The following is a 24,000-nucleotide window of genomic DNA, read 5'->3' on the forward strand; positions in this document are numbered from 1 at the left end:
TTACCTGGTAGATCACCACGGTAACGGATGCTGATGGAGCAGCTGGTGTTTGAGATAAACGCTCCGCCTCCTGACCAATCAGAGCTCAGTTCACGGATCGATAGATGATATTACATGAAACACTGGAGATGAATCCCTGCTCCAGATCTGACATAACTACATGTGTTTATTATATTAATGTGTGCAGACGTTCTCTGATAGGACATAATATTCATATTCATCACATTGATGAACAGAATGAAGAGCTCCTCCAGTAGTTTAAGACTCTTCACTCATTCTGAACCCTGATTGGTCCAAACCGAGACTACAGAAACCAGGAAGCTTCTGGTTCTGACCTCATAGTAACAATGAGGTCATCAGAGGTGAAGATGAACAGACTGAGTCGTCATGACAGCGTCCCCCCTACATCCTGATCACAAACCAGCATCCTTTAGGTCCGAACGTCCATCACAAGCCACTCTCTGTTTTCTGCACCAATGTGTCCCGTTGTGCAGTTTGAATGTCCGATGTTCTGGAGGAACATTGAACGCAGCGCTGCTGATGTGTTTGATTCGCTCACGTCGACCAGCTGTTCTTCTTCTCTGTTTGTTTCGTCTGTCTGAACGGAGTAGATGGTAGGAAGTCGCTTTGACTGTTTGCCTTCAGCTCAGTCAGAGGTAAGACTGTGTGTGAGTGTGTGAGTGTGTGTGTGTGTGTGTGTGTGTGTGTGTGTGTGTGTGTGTGTGTGTGTGTGTGTGTGTGTGTGTGTGTGTGTGTGTGTGTTCACACACCTTCATGTCATCAGTGTGTCCTTTATTCCTCTTCTTCTGATTCTGTTCATTCAGCTCAGAAAACATTTTCACTTCACACTCTGCTCCTGTTCCCAGAATACCCAGAATGCACTGCAACCATCGAACTCATTCATCAAACTGCCAGAAACCATTAAACCCCATTAGGATGTCAATCAAACGTCATAGTTTTAATGGTTTAGGTTTCAGACAGACAGTCTCTTTGGTCTCTGATATCAGATATATGAGCCAGAGGGTCAAAGGTCAAGGTGCCATGTTATATATATATGTAATATGAAGAGCTTTGCTGTAATGTAACAGTTGTACTGAAAGTAAAAGTTCTAGATTTGGAACTCATGGCTGACAGAGAGAGACAGACAGGAAGTGCAGAGGTCAGAGGTCAAATACAAAACTGTAAACATTAGGGAGTTGATCATTATGGGATGATCGATGAGACTCGTTCATACTCAAAGGACCCGATCCAGTGTAGTCATTCATGAGTCCATGATGTGTGTGTGTGTGTGTGTGTGTGTGTGTGTGTGTGTGTGTGTGTGTGTGTGTGTGTGTGTGTGTGTGTGTGTGTGTGTGTGTGTGTGTGTGCAGGACTCGGAGGGCGTGGCCATCATGCTGGGCGTGTGCAGTAGCGGTCTGCTGGTCTACAGAGACCGACTGAGGATCAACAGATTCTCGTGGCCGAAGATCCTGAAGATCTCGTACAAAAGGAACAACTTCTACATCAAGATCCGACCTGGAGAGGTGAGACGACACACACACACACACACACACACACACACACACACACACACACACACACACACACACACACACACACACACACACACCACAGAAGAAGACAGAGAGATAAATAAATACAGGTCAGCTGATCAGAGACTGGAGACACGTTTCACTAGAAATCATGAAACACAGTTTGACCAGTTTATGTCTCTGTCCCCAGTTTGACCAGTTTGAGTCCACCATTGGCTTCAAGCTGCTGAACCACAGAGCAGCTAAACGACTGTGGAAAGTGTGTGTGGAGCATCACTCCTTCTTCAGGTCAGTGATGTGTTCAATGTCCCGATTTTTGTGAAATGACTTAACGTAAAATGACTAAACCTTCTGTCTCTCTCGTCCTTGTCTGTCTCTCAGGTTGATGTCTCCAGAGGAGACGCCTAAGAAGTTTCTATCTCTGGGTTCAAAGTTTCGCTACAGCGGTCGGACTCAGATGCAGAGCCGCAGAGCCAGCTCTCAGATCTCCAGACCTGCACCCAATTTCCCACGATGCATCAGCAAGAGGAACATTCTGAGCCGCAGCCTGGATGGAGGTACTCATACTGATCACACAGTGCTGAGCTAGTCCTGGTCCTGATAGTGAATAAAGTACTGAACTTTGACCCTTCATTTGAGCCATCATAAGCATTAGGGGCAGTGGTCTCCTGTGAGGGGCCCGCGGAGGAAACATAGGGTCTCGCTTAAGGACTCCTGGACATGTGGAGAAGGGATCGAACCGCCACGACCCGCTCTACCACCTGAGCCACAGTCGCTAATATGAGCAGCAATACTGGTCATGGTGGTTGTCCTCATCTCATTGGTAGTACTGGTAATGGTCCCAGTAGTAGTTCTTGTCCCAGTTGTAGTATTCCTGGTCTCTGTTATTGTAGTTCTGGTTCCAGTCGTAGAAGTACTGGTCACACTGGTTCCAGTAGTAGAAGTACTGGTCACACTGGTTCCAGTAGTAGAAGTACTGGTCGCACTGGTTCCAGTAGTTTTAGTACCAGAAGTGCTGTCTGTACCAGGTTTTGGGGGTTCAGGTTTTGGGGGTTCAGGTTCAGGAGTCCAGCTTTGTCTTGTGACTAGAGCTTTGATTGGTCCTCAGATCCGAGGGCCACGCCCACGTCCTCTCTGATTGGCTCCCCAGCCATCAAACCGTCCCCCAAAGCCAACGGTGATACACACTCAGGTAGAGCTCATCACTGCAGTAACACTGCACTGTAGTAGTACTGTAGTAGTACTGTAGTAGTACTGTAGTAGTACTGTAGTAGTACTGCTCTGTGATTGGCCACAGCTCTGAATGCTTCACTTCCCTCAGCGTGTGAGCGAATGCTGCTTACTGATTGGCTGAATGAGCTCTGCTTCATTCAGACACATCTGTGATCAGCTGTGTTTATTTCTGTCCAATCAGCTCTTGTGTTTCTGGTGATGTCATCACATGAAGTCAGACCTCCATCCTGTCGCCAATAACACGATCAGACGTGAAGTCAGAAATAAGACGTTTTAAATGTTAGAATTAACTTTGATGAAGTGAAAACAAATGAAACGGTTAAAAACAACGACGTGTTAGAGACCTGTCAATCAGTGTGTAGCCCCGCCCTAAAGCATCCCCTGCTTTATGGTCTGTTTGACTCTAAATGGAGCATCATTTACTAAATGAACATCATGCTGTATTGAAGAAGACTTGAAACTAGAGATTGAGACCATAAACTCATGTTTACAATGTTTACTGAGGGAATAAATCAAGAGAGAAGTAGAGTCATTTTCTCATAGACTTCTATACAACCAGAGGAGTCGCCCCCTGGTGGACAGTGGAGAGAATGCAGCTTTAACACAGGCTTTTAGCAAAGCGGCACGCAAATTACACAATAAAAATTTAACTCGTAAATAACTCATTGTCGTCCGTTGTAAATTCACAACTTTGCAAATAATTGCATCGCGTGAAAAATTGGTTTTGCGTGGCTTCGTCTACATTCTTCTTAAGCTCCGCCCCTTTCTATCCGTCAGTTGTTTTTCTTTGAGCTTGACAGGAAGTAGGTCTGACTCTCTTAAATTAGCATTATGAGCATAATTAGCATTGTTATGTTTGTGAACTTTTTCTGCGTCGTTAGCGCTGTTAGCATGGCCGCGTGGTCATGGCTTTGTGGTGGTTCTGAATGCTGATTGGCTGATTGGCCCGGGCTGCCTTGCATGCTCCCTGAGCGCTGATTGGGTGATATGTTCATCGGCTTTGCTGCCGATGAACATATGAACAGTGATCGCCATGGTTACTGCTACAGCTGCTGGCTGATGGTTGCTATGGTTATTATGATTGTTGTTGTTGACATCACAGTGTGTGTGTGTGTGTGTGTGTGTGTGTGCGTGTTTGTTTGTGTGTGTGTGTGTGTTTGTGTGTGTGTTTGTGTATGCGTGTGTGTGTGTATGTGCGTGTGTTTGTGTGTGTGTGCGTGTGTGTGTATGCGTGTGTGTGTGTATGTGTGCGTGTGTTTGTGTGTGTGTGCGTGTGTGTGTGTGTGTGTGTGTGTGTGTGTATGTGTGTGTGTGTGTGTGTAGATATGGGCGCCGGGCTGTACGGAGCGTCCAAAGCCATCGCCGTCAGTGACCTCATCACCACGGTAACGCCTGAGAGGTTGATTGAAGAGAGGAGGGCAGAGAAAGGTACAGAAAAACGACCAATCAGAGGAGAGACAGTAGACCATGTGACTGAAGCACTAAACCACACCCCCTTCTATCTCTTCTTGTTTCTTTGTTTCCTTCTCTCCTCCTCGTCTTCTTGTTTCCTTGTCTCTTTGTTGTCTCCTCTTCCTGTCTCCTCGTTCCCTTGTCTCCTCTCCTTGCTTCTTTGTCTCCTATCTCCTAGTTGAGGAGGTGCTGGTGGTGGAGGAGGAGGTGCAGCAGGAGGAGGAGGAGGAGGAGGAGGAGGAGGAGAGACCAGAGCGACAGAGATTTCTCAGCAAAGTCCTCCAACTCCTCAGAAGCAGGAAACCAAGGTAACAAACACCTGTCTCACCTGTCTCACCCTCTCCCCTGCCTCCCCTCTCTCACCTGTCTCACCTGTCTCCCCTCTCTCACCTGCCTCCCCTCTCTCACCTGTCTCACCTGTCTCCCCCTCCACCTGTCTCACCTGTCTCACCTGTCTCCCCTCTCTCACCTGCCTCCCCTCTCTCACCTGTCTCACCTGTCTCCCCTCTCTCACCTGTCTCCCCTCTCTCACCTGTCTCACCTGTCTCACCTGTCTCCCCTCTCTCACCTGTCTCCCCTCTCTCACCTGTCTCCCCTCTCTCACCTGTCTCACCTGTCTCACCTGTCTCCCCTCTCTCACCTGCCTCCCCTCTCTCACCTGTCTCACCTGTCTCACCTGTCTCCCCTCTCACCTGTCTCCCCTCTCTCACCTGTCTCACCTGTCTCACCCTCTCTCCCCTGCCTCCCCTCTCTCACCTGTCTCACCTGTCTCCCCTCTCTCACCTGTCTCCCTCTCTCACCTGTCTCACCTGTCTCCCCTCTCTCACCTGTCTCACCTGTCTCACCCTCCCCTCTCACCTGTCTCACCTGTCTCACCTCTCTCCCCTCTCTCACCTGTCTCACCTGTCTCACCTGTCTCCCCTCTCTCACCTGTCTCCCCTCTCTCACCTCTCTCCCCTGCCTCCCCCTCACCTCTCTCACCTGTCTCACCTGTCTCACCTGTCTCCCCTCTCTCCCCTGTCTCACCTCTCTCCCCTGTCTCACCTGTCTCACCTGTCTCCCCTCTCTCCCTCTCTCCCCTGTCTCACCTCTCTCACCTGTCTCCCCTCTCTCATCTGTCTCCCCTCTCTCACCTCTCTCACCTGTCTCACCTGTCTCACCTGTCTCCCCTCTCTCACCTGTCTCACCTGTCTCCCCTCTCTCACCTGTCTCCCCTGTCTCCCCTCTCTCCCCTCTCTCCCCTGTCTCACCTCTCTCACCTCTCTCACCTGTCTCCCCTGTCTCCCCTCTCTCCCCTCTCTCCCCTGTCTCACCTCTCTCACCTGTCTCCCCTCTCTCATCTGTCTCCCCTCTCTCACCTCTCTCACCTGTCTCACCTGTCTCACCTGTCTCCCCTCTCTCACCTGTCTCCCCTGTCTCCCCTGTCTCCCCTGTCTCCCCTCTCTCCCCTCTCTCCCCTGTCTCCCCTGCCTCACCTGTCTCACATATATCCTATATAAAGCAGAGGAGGTGATGAGGTCCTGTGTGTGTTTGCAGACGGAGCTGACGGATACGGCCGTGGACGGAGATCTGACCGCCACCGAGGTCTGAGGGATACTTACATTACAACTCAAACATAACTGACACCTGTCTGTGGATGGAAACTCTAACAACAACCTGTCTCTCTCTCTGTCTCTCTCTGTCTGTCTGTTTGCCTGTCTGTCTGACAGTCTGACCAGGATGAAGACTTGAGGACTCAGGTAAACTGGTTCCATTGTTCTGGATCATGGTCTCCTCTCCTGACAGGGACTCAGTTTGTTTCTGTCTCCAGGAGACGCTGGGGAGTCCGGAGGAGGAGCAGAAGCCTCAGAGCACCATCAGCGCTCTGAGACGCTCCTTCTTAGAGGGAGGAGGAGGAGGAGGAGGAGGAGGAGGAGGAGGGATGACGGAGTGGGAGAAACGTCTGGCCTCCTCTCCTCTACGACGAGTCGACGACTCCCCGATGATCGAACCACTGGAACCAGACGAGGTGAGGAGACCATCAACACACACACACACACACACAGACACAGACACACGCACACGCACACACACACACACACACACACACACACACACACACACACACACACACACACACACACACACACACACACACACACAGCAGTTACTCCTGGGTCTGGAAGTGAAGAAGAGGAAAAAAACACCATGTAACTGTCTGTCTGTCTGTCTGTCTGTCTGTCTGTCTGTCTGCCTGTCTGTCTCCCTGTCTGTCTGCCTGTCTGTCTGTCTGTCTGCCTGTCTGTCTCTCTGTCTGTCTCTCAGGCCCTCCCACTGGACAGCAGCTCAGCAGAGGTAGGTCCACTCGGCTGTCAGTCAAACACAAACAGGTGTTACTGAGCTCACCTGTCCTCCTCACCTGTCACATGATTGGTTAAACAGTCTGTGTGTGTTTGATGTTGATCACCTGTGCGCTCCAGGAGGGCGGGTTCATAGCGAACCAAGCTCATCCTCAGCCAATCAGAGAGAAGAGCTTCACTGTGGGGCGGAGCTACGACACAGCCTCAGGAAAGGTTGTTACCATGACGATAACAGACGGCAGCTCACAGGTCACCATGACAACAGCGAGTACTGAGATGGGCAGGCAGGTCAGAATCATCCCACTGTCCACCGCTGATGATGTCATCACAAGGGGACCGTTGATCACCATACGGGAGGTGAAGACGCCGACCTCACCGTCAGAACCGCCACCCGGTGTCAGCGGCTTCAGCAGTGATGTCATCAGTAGGGATGACCACAGAGGAGGCGGAGCCTCTGTGATCTCACCTTTGACCCCCCTCCTTCCTCCTAAATCCCCTCTGGTTGAGCGGAGTCTAAGCCCCGCCCCCTCACCGGGTCACCTGACAGTCAGGACGTCGCCCTCCATGGCCAGACTGGTATGCTGATTGGCTGGTTGGTGGTCGGCATGGAAACAAGCATGAGGAGCACAGGGCGACCCGGCAGCGACACGTTAACCCTCGCAGGGCCGACAGGAAGTCAAACTGAACACTTCAGCTCTGACTAAACATCTGAGATCATTCTGATGCAGTTAGTTCAGCGTCCAGCAGGAGGCAGTGTGTCTAACAGTGAGCAGTGAGTCCAGAGAGAGGCCGTTTGTCCTGCAGTTTTCAGGGTGTCCTGAAGTAGACACACAGTCTGTCCACTAGGAGGCAGTGTGGAGCTGCAGTAGACAGTCTGTCCACTAGGAGGCAGTGTGGAGCTGCAGTAGACAGTCTGTCCACTAGGAGGCAGTGTGGAGCTGCAGTAGACAGTCTGTCCACTAGGAGGCAGTGTGGAGCTGCAGTGTTCAGTTTAAACTCCTCTGCTTCTCCCTTCACCTCCTCCCAGACACCATTTTGTTTCTGCTCCTCCATCAGTCAGAAGGGTTCAAACCAGCAGATCTTATTCTTGTTGTTCTTTTTCTCCTGTTTTCTGGGTTTATTTGATTGGCTGCTCTTTTATTTTATGGCTCTTCACTTCCTGTCTGTTGACCTTTGACTGGTTTCTCTCTGGAGGTATTTTAATAATCAGCTATTATCATGTTATTATCTATATCTACATTATAAGAGAAGCTGTTACAGGTCTTTGTTTTTATTATGTGACTGACAGAAGAGAAGATACTAACTCATATAATAATGTTTATTAAACACAGAGATGATTTATTTTATTTTTTTCTAACTTTTACAACTACTAAGTTTAGAAAGTTATTATCATTTTGGGACAGTTTCAAATATCCACAGTACTACTCCACAGTAGAACACAGTAGATCACAGTATAACACAGTAGAACACAGTAGATCACAGTAGAACACAGTAGATCACAGTAGAACACAGTAGATCACAGTAGAACACAGTAGATCACAGTAGAACACAGTAGATCACAGTAGAACACAGTAGATCACAGTAGAACACAGTAGATCACAGTAGATCACAGTAGAACACAGTAGATCACAGTAGAACACAGTAGATCACAGTAGAACACAGTAGATCACAGTAGATCACAGTAGAACACAGTAGAACACAGTAGAACACAGTAGATCACAGTAGAACACAGTAGATCACAGTAGAACACAGTAGAACACAGTAGAACACAGTAGATCACAGTAGATCACAGTAGAACACAGTAGATCACAGTAGAACACAGTAGAACACAGTAGAACACAGTAGATCACAGTAGAACACAGTAGATCACAGTAGATCACAGTAGATCACAGTAGATCACAGTAGATCACAGTAGATCACAGTAGATCACAGTAGAACACAGTAGATCACAGTAGAACACAGTAGAACACAGTAGATCACAGTAGAACACAGTAGATCACAGTAGAACACAATAGAAACTATAATGTTTCATATATTTAAATGTCGACTGAAAACCATGAAACCTGTTTTAAATTCCATTGGTTAGTAATTACAGACTAATTACTAACAAATCTCTGCTACACGCCCTCTCTGGCCACGCCCATATGCTATCTGACCACGCCCCCTGCATGGCTGTCAGTTTCTAATTAGAATAAAACATTTTCATCTAATTTAATTATTTATTTTTCGAGATGTCTGCAAATCAAAGATCTGAAGTGTCTCTCTTTAATTTACCTGTCTGTCTTTCTAACCTTTGTTTGTGTGTGTGCGTGTGCGTGTGCGTGTGTGTGTGTGTGTGTGTGTGTGTGTGTGTGTGTGTGCAGCCTAAACCTACATTTGATGAAATGTCTCCTGAGCTCACCGCTCTGCTGACCTCAGCCAGAGAACAAAACACCTTCAAAGAACACAACCTGCTGAAGGTGCCTGTCTACCTGTCTGTCTACCTGTCTGTCTACCTGTCTGTCTACCTGTCTGTCTACCTGTCTGTCTACCTGTCTATCTCCCTATCTGTCTACCTGTCTATCTCCCTATCTGTCTACCTGTCTGTCTACCTGTCTGTCTACCTGTCTGTCTACCTGTCTGTGTACCTGTCTGTCTACCTGTCTGTGTACCTGTCTGTCACCCTGGTGAATTCCATACCTCAGTACCTGTGAAACCCTGATTGGTCACGGAGCTGTAACTCATGAGTCATGTGACTCTGAGTGAAGGAAGCGTTCATAATGTTGATCAGACATCAGACTCCAGAACAGTTTCATGTCCTCTCAATAAAGAACATTTGAAGAAGAAGTAGACGTTTGGTGGGCCGGCCTTGAACCGTTTCTGTCTTCACTCTGTTTCAGACGTCAGAGAAGGTGGAGACGGTGTTCCTGATGACGGAGCCATGTGACCAGGACCAGCCAATGGCGGACCAGCCTCAGGTAGCATTAAGAAACCTTGTTGGCCCGCCGCCAACTAACCCCCCGCCCCCTCCACCGGGGGCCTGCATGACGCATGCTGATGATGTCACAGAGCAATGGGCTAGTGTTGATGACACTCGCAATGCTAATGATGCTAACCAGGCTAATAGTCCAGCACATAGACGTGAGGTTAGCTACTACGACGTCAGCGACGACGAGCCGAGTAGCCCGGCTAGCGATGGCGATGCTAGCGACACTAGCGAGGATGCTATCAGCGTGGTAGCACAGGCAGCTGTGGAGGAAGCCATGGAGGCGGCCGTCAGACAGGCTCAGAGCCCAGATGCTAACGATGCTAATCAGGATAGCATTAACGCTAACTTTGCAGTTAGCCACGGTGAGCAGGAGGAAGCTACCATGGAGGTTAACAGCAGCCCCGGCACCAGACCCCATTCTGTTCTGGGGTCTCGGCGTTACCACGATGACCAGGACTCCGATGACTCTGACGGGGAGGTCGAGGGAGAGTGGAGCTTCGGAGAAAACTCCCCTCCTCCCTCTTTAGCCCCCCACCTCAGGGCGCTCCCCCCACTCGGCCAATCAGAAGCAGCTGTCCGACAGCAGTGATGACGATGATGAGTCCAAACCTTTGCAGGAGGTAACAGGATCAAACCTGGTTTAAACCTGAGACTCCTGCCCCAGTTAAACCTGCCCCACTGACTCCAAACCTGCCCCACTGACTCCTCCTTTAAACCTGCCCCACTGACTCCTGCCCCAGTTAAACCTGCCCCACTGACTCCTGCCCCAGTTAAACCTGCCCCACTGACTCCTGTCCCAGTTAAACCTGTCCCAGTTAAACCTGCCCCACTGACTCCTGCCCCGGTTAAACCTGCCCCAGTTAAACCTGCCCCACTGACTCCTGCCCCAGTTAAACCTGTCCCAGTTAAACCTGTCCCACTGACTCCTGCCCCAGTTAAACCTGTCCCAGTTAAACCTGCCCCAGTTAAACCTGTCCCAGTTAAACCTGTCCCAGTTAAACCTGTCCCAGTTAAACCTGTCCCACTGACTCCTGCCCCAGTTAAACCTGTCCCAGTTAAACCTGTCCCAGTTAAACCTGCCCCGGTTAAACCTGCCCCGGTTAAACCTGCCCCGGATGTCAAACGTCTCTTCTAACATGTTGGTAAGCTGATCTTCATGTTAAAGGGCGAGCGAACCAGCAGACGGAACATTATGAAAGCTTCTCTGGATATTTACAGATTAAACATCAGCTGTGATTAATATGAACAACATATGTGTGAGGTGATAAATGTGTGAATGTTTCCTCTCTGTGTCTGTCAGGAGGTCCCAGTGATGAGGAAGACTCTCACATATGAAGCTCCAGGGGTGAGGACAGAATGTGATACAGTATAAGAGAAGGGCTTTACCACCATTAATGGATTAATGATGAATGAAAGATAATAAACATACCTTTTATCATAGAATGTATTTGTTGAGTTCACTTTTATGAAATGACACAAGCTGCCACCAGAACCACCTCCAGTAAATGTAGCTTCTCTGTATTTGATGTGAATGTTTCAGAGCCGCACAGACTCTGATCCTCCTACCGGTTTACTGCTGAGCTCCCAGACCTTCACTGCTGAGACCTCCAACACTACCACCACCACACACATCACCAAGGTAACACACCGTAACCAAAACCACCACACACACCACCAAGGTAACACACCGTAACCAAAACCACCACACACACCACCAAGGTAACTAACAACAACCAAAACCACCACACACACCACCAAGGTAACACACCGTAACCAAAACCACCACACACATCACCAAGGTAACACACCATATATAACTGTTTCACCCATCAGGAGACAGAAGAGGTGAAGAGTTTCTCTGTCTCTGTTTCTTCAGACGGTAAAAGGCGGCATTTCAGAAACCAGAATCGAGAAGAGAATCGTGATTTCTGGAGACACAGAAATCGACCACGACCAGGTGAGTGGAAATAGAACTCCCCTTTGTAAAGATGACTGAACACAGAAAACAGCTTTAGAAAAAGGAATTATCCAATAGATACCTGGATTAACCCAGGACAGACCAATACGTACCAGGACTAACCCAGGACAGACCAGGACTAACCCAGGACAGACCTTTACGTACCAGGACTAACCCAGGACAGACCTTTACGTACCAGGACTAACCCAGGACAGACCTTTACGTACCAGGACTAACTCAGGACAGACCAATACGTACCAGGACTAACCCAGGACAGACCTTTACGTACCAGGACTAACCCAGGACAGACCTTTACGTACCAGGACTAACCCAGGACAGACCTTTACGTACCAGGACTAACCCAGGACAGACCTTTACGTACCAGGACTAACCCAGGACAGACCTTTACTTACCTGGATTAACCCAGGACAGACCAATACGTACCAGGACTAACCCAGGACAGACCTTTACTTACCTGGACTAACCCAGGACAGACCTGGGGCTGGTCAGTCCTGGGTTAGTCCTGACCCAGCATCATCCTGGACCAGGTTCTGATCCCGGTGTCTCTCTTTAAGGCTCTGGCCGATGTGCTCAGCGAGGCAAGGCTGCAGCATCCTGAGCTGTCAGTCACACGAGTCGTTGTCCATAAAGAAACAGAGGTCTCTCCTGATCATGTGATCGATTAGTGACATCACAGGTAACAGGTGGAGTCCCGTGCTGGATGCTGATTGGTTGGCTGGTGCATGGCAGCGTTCATAACATGGTTTTTGCATGTTTTACACAAATGGTTGTGTTCAGGAACATGAAGTTTGACCAGGAGAGACAAACACCGACAAAACACAGGAGCTCAGAGGTTCTGATTGTACCAGAGAACACAGGAAGAGAAGGGAATCTTCTGATTGGCCCCGCCCCCTCCTATCCACCTGAACACACTCTTGTCTTCACTGGACAGAATCAGAAACTGTTAACATGCTATGCTATGCTAGCAGTCTGGTTAATGCTTTGAAACTTGTTGTGCTATGCTAACTAGCATGAGCATGTTTTATCCTTCCTATCTTAAGGATTCAAGGATCATTTCTTGTGACAGTGTTCATTAATTCTACACAAGAAAAAAAAAGAGAAAACGTCCTAAATGAATTTCCCATTTAGAATATCTCTACTTAAGTTTTGAAGTTTGTCTCACAGCTGAGTCTGTCTTTCTTTCAGGACTGAATGGGAAGCCTCTGCTGCATTATGGGAGTTGGAGTCCAGACTCCAGGGACAACTGTAGACACTTTTCAGCGACACCCAGTGGACATCAATGGAACTGAGGATTTACACACACACACACACACACACACACACACACACACACACACACACACACACACACACACACACATATGCATGTACACCTGTACATACACACACAGCAGCACCTGTCTGTCTGACCGGGGGCGGGGCCAAAGGCTGCGATTGCTTCAGAACAGTTAGCATTAGTTCATTAGTTTGATTAGATCTAGTTAAAGGCTTCACGATGGCATTTTCAGTCAGGAATAAAATATTTATTCAACACTGACAGGTGAGAGACAGACAGGTGAGAGACAGACAGGGGAGAGACAGACAGGTGGCACTGCTGTGACGCCATCAACATGTTTCCATAGCAACCAGAGCCAGTCAACTTCAAATGAACTTTCACCATAAAAATAAACACCAAAAATTGTCCTGCTGCTGCATTTACCTCCTATTTAAACAAGCCCCGCCCCCCCCACACACACACATCTGAGACCCCGAAAGGTTAAAGCAGACATCTGATTGGCTGGTTGACTCAGGTATATTTGCTCCTGATTGTGAGACAGAGAGACAGCAGCCTTATGTAATATTCAGTAATCAGTTTGTATCACATCTGAAAGTTCTGTAATAAAAACCTCACCTGTGTCACCTTGTGAGGTCACCTGGCGGACCTGTCTTACCTGGTGAGGTAATGGATCTAATTCAAATGTACAATAGCATGATTGCTAGCACTGTAACCACCCACTGTAAAATCAGCTCTCTATTTACCCATAATGCAATAGTAATGTGCCATTCTTTCATCTTGCCATGGAAACCCTTGTTATGAATTATTTTATTCACCTGTCTATGTATTTATTTATTGATCTGTGTTTGTATGTAAGCCCAGACTGACCACTCCCCCAGGTGACAAGTACCAGACTGACCACTCCCCCATATGTCACTGTACACACTGACCACTCCCCCATATGTCACTGTACACACTGACCACTCCCCCATATGTCACTGTACACACTGACCACTCCCCCAGGGGTCCCTTCACAGACTAACTACTCACCTAAGTGTCACTGTACACACTGACGACTCCCCAAGTGTTTTATTTTCTTCATGATAAATTAAAACTTACTGAATGTATCTTTCCCCACCTAACTCGAATAAAATGATTAATAAATGATCCGACTTTCTGTCTTTTTATTCTTTCAGCAGGAAAATGCTTGAAATATTTAAAGAGTTGAAGCGTAGATGTGAGTGATGATTCAGGGTTCTTGAACTTGAGCTGGATTTACTTTTCAACAAAGCATTAATGTTTTATATATGACAGTGAGTGAATGACGACTAGTCATCTGAACAAAAAGGTTTCAGGCCTCTTAGAAGAAGCTGATAGTTTCCAGATGGAGCCTCATTGATTCTTATGAAAGTTGCTCCCTGGGATGTATGAGGACTTCCTGTTGGCTCCCAGCACGTAAACGTCTCTTCGAGACTTAACAGATGTCCTTGGACCAGTTGGTTTAAAGTCAGTTAACAAAAGTAATTTCAGAATGAAATAAAATTATCCTTTACAGCCAATAAAAAGTATTTTCAGATCATCTTTAATGATTCATGAAGAAACAGTTGGATCAAAGTTACAGAACGTCAAAGTGAAGCAGGAAGTGATCATCATCTAACAGACTCTTTACTTTCACTTTAACAACATTAACAATCCTTTGTCCTGCTTGACTGCGGACCAATCAGAGCCCGGTTGGGTGTTACTGGGCAACAGGACACGAGTTAGGAGTGACTCCCAACAGGAAGTGGGCGGAGCTCAGGTCCAGAACGTCACTCAGGTGAGATTTAACGAGCCGCAGGTTCCTCAGGCAACCTCTGAACCTGGAGCTGATCGACAGGCAGTTCTGTTTCACCCCGACTGTATCAGAGAGGGTGACAGGTAGAGAGAGAGGTAGAGAGAGAGGGTGACAGGTAGAGAGAGAAGTAGAGAGAGAGGGTGACAGGTAGAGAGACAGGTAGAGAGAGAGGGAGACAGGTAGAGAGAGACAGGTTAGTGTCGGTCATTAAGACCCGTTGTAACGTTTGAATCACCTGTCATTGACCCGTTTCTCACCTGGAAAGCCTCCCAGGTAAACAGGGTTGTTGGTCTCAGCAGAGGTGGATTGTGGGTAAGGGTTGTTGGTGGTGTAACTCCGCCCATCTACACTCAGACTCAGGGTGTGTTTGGTTTTTCTGGCCAGTAGGCGGTGCCACCGTCCATCACACAACATGTGACCAACCGAACGCACCGACACACGCCCCGCCCCGTTATTCACGTTAAACACCACCTGAGGAGATACACACAGTTAATATGTCTCACACACACACACACACACACACACACACACACACACACACACACACACACACACACACACACACACACACACAGGTAAATCTCTGCTCACCTGTCCGTTGATCATCTCAAGTCCGATGGCGTCCACCTTCGCACTGCTGATTCCCAGAAACACTCCCTCTGATTGGCTCGTTCGAAACTCCAGAGACACCGACACGTCAGAGCCGACCTTATAACCGTCACGCACTGAACACACACACACACACACACACACACACACACACACACACACACACACACACACACACACACACACACACACACACACACACACACACACACACACACACAGATGAATACTCGGACCACGTGATCAGATTAAATCAGGTTTTATATTTTCGGTCTTTGCGTTGGGCTCACTGAGGGCGGCGTGTCCACTGCCGTTAAAGTAACTTCCTGTCTGGTCGTTGGTGAAACAGGAAGTGACCTCGTGCTGCGAGGCCGGCTTGGACAGATCCAACATGGCGCCGTTCAGACTGAGGGAGCGAATGCAACCTGGAAAACTGGTGCTGACCTGAGAGACGGAGAGAAGAGAGCCGGGTTACAGGAAGGACAGGGTGGTCAGGTGGTCGCTACGGCAACCAGAGACACCTTGGTGATTGTTTCCCTCTCCTGACTGATGGTGACAGGTTTATATTTCATATTTATAACACTCTGTGTTACTGGTGGATTAAGAAGTGAACATGTCCCACATTGATCCTCCTGGTGGTGTGAGTGTGAGGCAGTCCTCCCAGGTAGAGTCTGGTGTCCACGTCCAGCTGGTTGCCTTTGACCGACACAGAGTCCGGACTCGAACCGTCGACCGACACGGACACCGACCGCCGGCTGACCTCACCGGTCACCTGAGAGAGAAAGAGTTCAAATAAACACGGCTTTAATATGTTCATGATCAGATCTCTCTCAAATCCAAGAGCAAGCAGGGACTACCTGAGTGTGTGGACATGGTTTAGAGGGACATCACCTTTTATTCTGGTAGCTTATATTGTGCTCAGATGTGTGTGTTTGTTAGAGTAGATTTACTCACAGTGTGCCACTCTCCGTCGTTAACGGCGACAGAAGAGGAGATGGAGGCGGGGCCTTTGCCCAGGTCAGCTGACATCGTCAGTCTCCCTGCGGTCAGTTTGAGGACGACGAAGTCCATCTGTTTGGAGTCAGAGAGGAGGAAGATCAACCCGTCCAGAGCGCGGCTTCGAACCGACAACCTCACCGACACGCTGGGGACGAAGAGAGACACAGCAGAGTCAGACGGAGAACGACGACTGTAGCCACGCCCTCTCTTGATATAACCCCGCCCACATCAGTATGTAGCCCCGCCCCCATCGTGTCATGGGGACTCACCTTCTTTTGACAGTGTTGGGGGTGATGATGAAGGTCATGTGACTGTGTTTGGACGAACCAAACTGCACTGCTGACGTCAGGAAGGTTGGCTCCGCCTCCGACACACACTGCGTCACACACAGATCAATAACCAATAATCAGTGACCAGTTATCAATAACAATTAAAAGTTTAACAGCCAACAATAATCATCAATACTGATCAGTTACCTTCAACAACCAATGATCAATAAAGTGTAAACATATTTTTTCTCACAATGACCAGAAATAAATGATCAATATTAGATGTATTTAAAACTATTAGAAACAATGAATAACAAACATATTGATTACCGTTAGAGCTCCAGGTGTCAAGGCACTCAAGTATGTGGGCGGGGCTAAAGGCAGGTGGGCGGGGTCAGGAGTTGGTTCTACATCCTGGTCATCAGGCAGCACCGCCCCCCCTACCTTCTCCTCCAATAAGCAGCTGTCAAGCTCCGCCCCCTCGTACCTCACAGCTCCTGATAGGTCGACTAACCTGGATGGAGACGCCAATCAAAACAGTTAACCAATCAGAGGGACAGAAAACTGTGTGTGTCAATGTGTGTGTGTGTGTGTGTAAAACACTTACGCTCCGCCCACCACCAGGTGTTGGATGCAGCCTCTGAAACTCCTGGACATATCCTGTAATCTCATTGGCAGACGAGACTCCTCCCCCGATGGCAGCCCACCAATGAAGAAGGAGGCTGGAGACAAACGAGACAATCCGCCCGGCGACAGAGAGACAGACTTCAGGTGTTCCTCATCCACCTGCACGGACAGAGACCTGAGAGACAGACAGGTAATGTGTCAATCAAAACTCTATAAAATCACTCAGGTGAGACAGTTGGATGTCTGTTTCCATGGTAACACCTACTTCCTGTTGATGGTGATGATCACAGAGTGTTTCGTTCCGTCACTGAAGGATCCTCCATCCGGTTTCACCACCATCACCCTACGAGTAGCCCCGCCCACCTCACCAAGCTCCGCCTCCATCGCACCTGAGACCAGGCGGACCGACAGGAAGTGCTGCAAACACACACACACACACACACACACACAGATTAGACAATCACGGTCACACGATGGTCCCAGTTACACCTGGTGAACAGGTGTGTCACATGACCTGCCTGTCTCACCTGTCTCACCTGTTTCACCTGTCTCTGTGTTCGCTCGTCGCCGAGGAGAGCCAGCAGGACTCCTGATTGGTTGTTGGTGGAGAAGGAGAAGAGAAGCTCCGCCTCCTGACCGAGTGATGGAGGAGCGATCTGAACGAAGCCTCCGAGCACCGACACGCTCCTGACGGCCTGATCGAAGAAAAAACAACCGAAGTCATGAATAAAACAATAAACACGACAAGATATCGCTGATCGCTAACGGCTAACGTACAGAGGTTCAGTTCAGTTACATTATGATGTGTTCAGGCTCCGTCAGTGAAAATGAGTTCACATGTAATCTGTAAAATGTAGTGTTGGTGATAAACTAGAATAAATCCAGTAGTTTGAAGGAGATGTTTTCACATTAATATAAAATAGATATTAGAGATGAATTATGAGCTGTGAGCAACAGATTTCTTATTTTCATTAATATTGAGAACGTTTACATCATCCAGGTTTCATCTCTTTGTACATTAAATCTTTACTGTCTTTTAGGCAGATACATTTGTTTGTCGTCTGTTAAACAACGATTATTAAGTTTATCAAACATTGACCCTAAAGGCACCAATGAAAAGACGGAGGGGCCCAAAATGGAGTCCTGAGGGACTCCGTCGGTGGGCGGGGCCTGAGTGGTAGAAGTCATTGATTGGATGATGGATAGATAGGTGTGCTGTGGGAGGGACTTACCTCGAGGATGCAGCCCTTCCTGACTCCGAACGCGTCTCTCAGCAGGTCGAAGTTGGACCGGGCGATCTCCACGTTCTTTATGCAGCCCACGTACGACCTGGAGACCACCTGTCGCCTAGCAACCACATGGACAGGTGAGGACAGGGTTAGCACGGAACACAGCTGTGACATCATCTTCACCTGGTGACGTCACAGACTTACCTGATTGGTCTAGAGGCAGGAAGTCCTCCAATGTAGATCGGGTCCAGGTCGGAGCGGTTCAGGTCGGAGGCCGTCCCCGGAGACTCCGCCTCCAACACCTCCTTGTCTGATGATTGGTCGGCTGCCATGATGGACAGGTAACCTGGAAACAAACAGCAGCACAATGGAGGAACATCAGTACTACCAAACACTGTGGTATCAGTACTACCAAACACTGTGGTATCAGTACTACCAAACACTGTGGTATCAGTACTACCAAACACTGTGGTATCAGTACTACCAAACACTGTGGTATCAGTACTACCAAACACTGTGGTATCAGTACTACCAAACACTGTGGTATCAGTACTACCAAACACTGTGGTATCAGTACTACCAAACACTGTGGTATCAGTACTACCAAACACTGTGGTATCAGTACTACTTAACACTGTGGTATCAGTACTACCAAACACTGTGGTATCAGTACTACCAAACACTGTGGTATTAGTACTACCAAACACTGTGGTATCAGTACTACTTAACACTGTGGTATCAGTACTACCAAACACTGTGGTATCAGTACTACTTAACACTGTGGTATTAATACTACTTAACACTGCAGTATCAGTACTACCAAACACTGCAGTAATTGTACTCAATAGCAGTATTATAACTACCAAACACTGCAGTAACAGCAGTAGTACCTTTGGCTTTGCTCCTCTGCAGTGTGATCGTGTACCAGACTCTAACAGTAGTATTGCAGTACTCTAACAGTAGTATTGCAGTACTCTAACAGTAGTATTGCAGTACTCTAACAGTAGTAGTATTAGTAGCAGTACCTTTGCGTTTGCTCCTCTGCAGAGTGATCTTGTACCAGACTCCGGTGTTGTACTTCCTGTTGGAGGTCAGGATCAGAGCACCTGAGCCCAGGTCAAAGGTCAGACGGACACGCCCCTCCACCAGCTCCATGGACAGGAAGTCCCTCTGTAGGAGACAGGAAGTGAGGTCATGTATCTGCTTCACAATAAGAGCTTCATCAGTCAGTGTGTGAGTGTGCATGTGTCGTACAGTGTTGTTGGAGGCCAGGTAGAGCAGTAATCCGCCCGGCGACAGCGTCTTAAACAGCAGGACGATGGAGGTGGAGGTCGCTCTCAGAGACTTCTGGACCAATGAGAACCCAGATCCATCAAAGTGGAAGGAGGTCTCCTCTGCCTGGGGACTGAGAGACAGACAGATGAAACAGTCAGGTAGAGACAGACAGGTGGAGATAGACATGTGAGACAGACAGATGAAACAGTCAGGTGATACAGACAGATGAAACAGTCAGGTGATACGGACAGGTAGAGATGGACAGGTAGAGACGGACAGGTAGAGACAGACAGGTAGAGACAGACAGGTAGAGACGGACAGGTAGAGATGGACAGGTAGAGACGGACAGGTAGAGACAGACAGGTAGAGACAGACAGGTAGAGACGGACAGGTAGAGATGGACAGGTAGAGATGGACAGGTAGAGACAGACAGGTAGAGATGGACAGGTAGAGATGGACAGGTAGAGACAGACAGGTAGAGATGGACAGGTAGAGACAGACAGGTTAGACAGACAGGTTGGACAGACAGGTGGAGACAGAGAGGGAGAGACAGACGGGTGGAAACAGGCAGACAGGTAGGGAGACAGACAGGTGGAGACCGACAGGTAGAGATGGACACGTAGAGACAGACAGGTTAGACAGACAGGTGGAGACAGACAGACAGGTGGAGAGACAGACAGGTAGAGAAATACAGGTAGAGATATAGACAGGTAGAGACAGACGGGTGGAAACAAACAGACAGGTAGGGAGACAGACAAGTAGAGAGGTAGAGACAGACAGGGGGAAGCAGACACACAGGTGTAAACAGACAGACAGGTAGAGAGACAGACAGGAAGAGACGGTCAGACATGTTTTATTCAGAAGTCTCATTGGAAAAGGCCGACAGGAACCCTGCAGTCCTCAGTGAGTGTCCTCACAGGTGAGGCAGCACACCTGAGCTCCTCCCCCCGGTGGCCTCCTACCTGCTGAAGCAGCCTCCACACTCCCCCTCCCTGCTGTCGTAGCTCCACAGACCGATGTTCCTCTCGTTGAGAGACGCTTCACCAACACATCCCTTGAAGGTGGAGGACCGCAGCGCAGCAGGGCTCTGACACACACACACACACACACACACACACACACACACACACACACACACGGTTAGCACCTGTTCACCTGCACACACACCTGAACACCTGATGAGTGTGTGTGTGTGTGTTACCTGGGTGTGAGATCCCAGTCCGCCGATGTGGATCACGGTGTTCCTGTCGATGTCTAGGACTCGGGACGGTCCCGGTGATGTCGCCGTTACCGCGGGCAACGGAGCCGTCTCCGAGTCCAGCTGGTGGACGGAGAGAGACGCGTGGGCCCCGAACCTGAGGACACCATGACATCATCACATGACATCATCACATGACATCATCACATGACGATTGGAAGATCAGCATGTAGTACTAGTACTGTAATACTGTAATACTACTACTGTGATACTAGTACTGTAATGCTAGATCATGTGACACATGAGCAGGTGTGTCCTTACCGGGTCACGTTGATTCTGGTCCACCTGTTGTTGGTGATGTCCAGTCCAGGAAACTCCAGTCTGCTGCTGCCTGAGCCCGCGTCCCACAGCAGAGACACCTTCCCAGCATGCATCTCTACGGCCAGGACGTCCGCCTGAGAGCACAGAGTCAGAGAAAGAGGAGTTAGAGGAGGACAGACAGGAGGACAGACAGGAGGACAGACAGGAGGTGTGTGTGTGAGTGTTGCCGTGGTTACCGTGGTGTTGCTGCCCAGGTAGAAGAGCAGGTTGTCTGGACTGGACGTCTTCAGGATCAGACTCAGAGTGTTGAAGTTACTCGACTCGATCTGAGGTCTGTAGGAACGAACGCAGTCTCTGTCCGCCTGAACCGCCACCTTGATCTGAGGAGACCACCATCACCATCATCATCATCATCATCACCACCATCATCATCATCATCATCACCATCATCATCATCATCACCATCATCATCACATCATCATCATCATCCATCATCATCATCATCATCATCATCATCATCATCATCATCATCATCATCATCATCACCATCACCATCACCATCATCATCACCATCATCACCACCACCATCATCATCATCATCACCATCATCATCATCACCATCACCATCATCATCATCATCATCATCATCACCATCATCACCATCATCATCATCATCACCATCATCATCATCATCATCATCATCATCACCACCATCATCATCATCATCATCATCATCATCATCATCACCATCATCATCATCATCATCATCATCATCATCACCATCATCATCATCATCACCATCATCATCATCATCACCATCACCATCACCATCATCATCACCATCATCATCATCATCATCATCATCACCACATCATCATCATCATCATCATCATCATCATCACCATCATCATCATCATCATCATCATCACCATCATCATCATCATCATCATCATCATCATCATCACCATCATCATCATCATCATCATCATCATCATCATCATCATCATCATCACCATCATCATCATCATCATCATCACCATCATCATCATCATCATCATCACCATCATCACCATCATCATCATCATCATCATCATCATCATCATCACCACCATCATCATCATCACCATCATCATCATCACCATCATCACATCACCATCATCACCATCATCTTCATCATCATCATCTTCATCAGTGTGTTTACGTACCGAGGCTGCTTGTCTTCTGGCCTGATCGATCAGCTCTCTGATGTCAGACAGGTTCCTGCTCAGCGTTTCTCCCAGCATGCTCAGCGGCTTTATCCGCTCCATCAGACGCACCGTGCGATGCTCCGCCTCCTCCAGCTTACGCTGCGCCTCATTGGCTGAAAACACAGGAAACAGGAAGTGTTACCCCCGTGGATCTCCTGGTGGTCTCTGATCTGGTCATGTGCGCTGACTGACCTGCGCTGTGTGTGTGAGTCACCAGCGTGTTCGTCTCCCTCACTGTGTCGTTGGTGTTTTCCACCACAGAAGAAGAATCCTGCAGCTGCAGCCCAAGCCTGTGCAGCCGCTGCAGCGCCTCCTGCAGGCCGGAGCGTGCAGCTGCAGCCTGGAGGCGAGCCTGCTGCAGCGCCGTGGACGACGCTGATGGAAGACAACAATCAATACATCAATAAATCAATAAATCAATACATCAATACATCAATACATTAATTCTTCAGTGTTGGAGGGGGCGGAGCCTAACAAGTCTCACCGTTAGGGAGGCTGTGCAGCTCTCTGATTGGCTGACGGATGAGGAGGCTGCAGTTGTAGATGCTGTCTCTGACCAATCCCAGTCTGCTGGTTACCATGGAGACGTTCAGCTGCAGTTCTGTGAGACAGACGGACAGAAACTGAACTTCTGGAAACTGACTGAATATTAATAAAGTATCTATAAACAGCTGGTCGCCATTAAAGCACCACAGAAGAAGAAAAAGACTCAAACCTTCAGCCGTCTTGTTGATCCGTCGACTTCCTTCTAGAACAGCAGAGCTGACCTTCAGTTTGGCTCCGCCCTCTTCTAGCAGCAGCTGCTCTGATTGGACGGTCTGAAACAAACAAACACACCAGAGCTCACGTTAGTTCGTTCCACTGAGACGACATGTGACGTCAACGACCAATCAGACGCAGACGACTCTGTGAGGTCATGATCACGTGTTTATCACACACACACTCACCATGTTGAGAGCGAGGTAGGCGGAGCTGTGGGCGATCAAAGCAACCCGCCGGGCGGAGTCAACTCGTTCTGTGATGTCACTGTCCAGCTGAGTCAATCGGCTGCCGTTCATCTTGCACACCGACGCCAGAGAGCTGATGGAGGAGAACAGTTTGAATTCTACGTCACTGCAACACACACACACACACACACACAACCAGTTACCTGTGCATGGAGTGGGCGTGGCTCTCCAGCAGGTGGGCGTGGCCTTCTGCACGGTAAACGATCTCCAGAGCGTCGGTCATCTTCAGTCCAACAACCAGAGCGTCCACCTGTTTCCTCAGCAGGGGGCGCCACTGATCCAACTGACCGCTGAACTCCTCCACCCGCTGCACCACCAGGGTTAACGTATTAATACCACACGCTCGTGATTCATATCAATAACATTATTATCTTTAATGAGGACCGCTTCTCTCACCGTGGTGGAGTTTGTGAACTCCTCCGTCAGCGTGATGATGTCATCCAGCAGCTGCTGACTGTCCTCCATCACTCCGTCCACAAACACAGAGTCCACACTGAGGTTGTGATGGACAGACTGAAGGACGCGACACATCTTATTAGAGATTATTAATAATAATAACAATAACAACAACAACAACAATGATAATAATAATAATACAATAATAACAATATTAACAGTAATAATAATA

General features: G+C 48.6%; 2 protein-coding genes across 2 annotated transcripts in view; one reads left to right on the top strand and one right to left on the bottom strand.

Annotated features, from left to right (window-relative positions):
• The window catches only part of LOC129110421 (protein 4.1-like), an 18,766-nt gene extending 4,877 nt beyond the window's left edge, over window positions 1-13,889 (top strand). Inside the window, 19 exon segments of the mRNA XM_054622499.1 lie at window positions 612-656; window positions 1,371-1,523; window positions 1,723-1,820; window positions 1,914-2,089; window positions 2,641-2,724; window positions 4,089-4,193; window positions 4,396-4,442; window positions 4,445-4,525; window positions 5,754-5,801; window positions 5,927-5,956; window positions 6,028-6,225; window positions 6,677-7,132; window positions 8,920-9,015; window positions 9,436-9,513; window positions 10,825-10,869; window positions 11,065-11,163; window positions 11,401-11,481; window positions 12,057-12,178; window positions 12,688-13,889. Of these exon segments, the coding sequence (XP_054478474.1) occupies window positions 612-656; window positions 1,371-1,523; window positions 1,723-1,820; window positions 1,914-2,089; window positions 2,641-2,724; window positions 4,089-4,193; window positions 4,396-4,442; window positions 4,445-4,525; window positions 5,754-5,801; window positions 5,927-5,956; window positions 6,028-6,225; window positions 6,677-7,132; window positions 8,920-9,015; window positions 9,436-9,513; window positions 10,825-10,869; window positions 11,065-11,163; window positions 11,401-11,481; window positions 12,057-12,167 (2,031 nt within the window). The 3' untranslated portion in view covers window positions 12,168-12,178; window positions 12,688-13,889.
• Window positions 13,890-14,366: 477 nt separating this feature from the next.
• The window catches only part of lama1 (laminin, alpha 1), a 28,133-nt gene continuing 18,499 nt past the window's right edge, over window positions 14,367-24,000 (bottom strand). Inside the window, exons 39-64 of the mRNA XM_054622597.1 lie at window positions 23,769-23,885; window positions 23,516-23,679; window positions 23,313-23,445; window positions 23,081-23,183; window positions 22,850-22,966; window positions 22,558-22,740; window positions 22,324-22,478; window positions 21,355-21,498; window positions 21,119-21,252; window positions 20,801-20,954; window positions 20,562-20,686; window positions 19,579-19,729; window positions 19,350-19,494; window positions 18,529-18,670; window positions 18,328-18,442; window positions 17,623-17,790; window positions 17,361-17,512; window positions 17,076-17,270; window positions 16,799-16,982; window positions 16,469-16,575; window positions 16,155-16,344; window positions 15,823-15,972; window positions 15,491-15,644; window positions 15,183-15,316; window positions 14,849-15,062; window positions 14,367-14,653 (exon numbers count right to left, since the gene is read on the bottom strand). Of these exons, the coding sequence (XP_054478572.1) occupies window positions 14,496-14,653; window positions 14,849-15,062; window positions 15,183-15,316; window positions 15,491-15,644; window positions 15,823-15,972; window positions 16,155-16,344; window positions 16,469-16,575; window positions 16,799-16,982; window positions 17,076-17,270; window positions 17,361-17,512; window positions 17,623-17,790; window positions 18,328-18,442; window positions 18,529-18,670; window positions 19,350-19,494; window positions 19,579-19,729; window positions 20,562-20,686; window positions 20,801-20,954; window positions 21,119-21,252; window positions 21,355-21,498; window positions 22,324-22,478; window positions 22,558-22,740; window positions 22,850-22,966; window positions 23,081-23,183; window positions 23,313-23,445; window positions 23,516-23,679; window positions 23,769-23,885 (3,888 nt within the window). The 3' untranslated portion in view covers window positions 14,367-14,495. The remainder of the gene's footprint in view (window positions 14,654-14,848; window positions 15,063-15,182; window positions 15,317-15,490; window positions 15,645-15,822; window positions 15,973-16,154; window positions 16,345-16,468; window positions 16,576-16,798; window positions 16,983-17,075; window positions 17,271-17,360; window positions 17,513-17,622; window positions 17,791-18,327; window positions 18,443-18,528; window positions 18,671-19,349; window positions 19,495-19,578; window positions 19,730-20,561; window positions 20,687-20,800; window positions 20,955-21,118; window positions 21,253-21,354; window positions 21,499-22,323; window positions 22,479-22,557; window positions 22,741-22,849; window positions 22,967-23,080; window positions 23,184-23,312; window positions 23,446-23,515; window positions 23,680-23,768; window positions 23,886-24,000) is intronic.

Source organism: Anoplopoma fimbria, chromosome 21 (assembly GCF_027596085.1).
Source record: "Anoplopoma fimbria isolate UVic2021 breed Golden Eagle Sablefish chromosome 21, Afim_UVic_2022, whole genome shotgun sequence".
NCBI lineage: Eukaryota > Metazoa > Chordata > Actinopteri > Perciformes > Anoplopomatidae > Anoplopoma > Anoplopoma fimbria.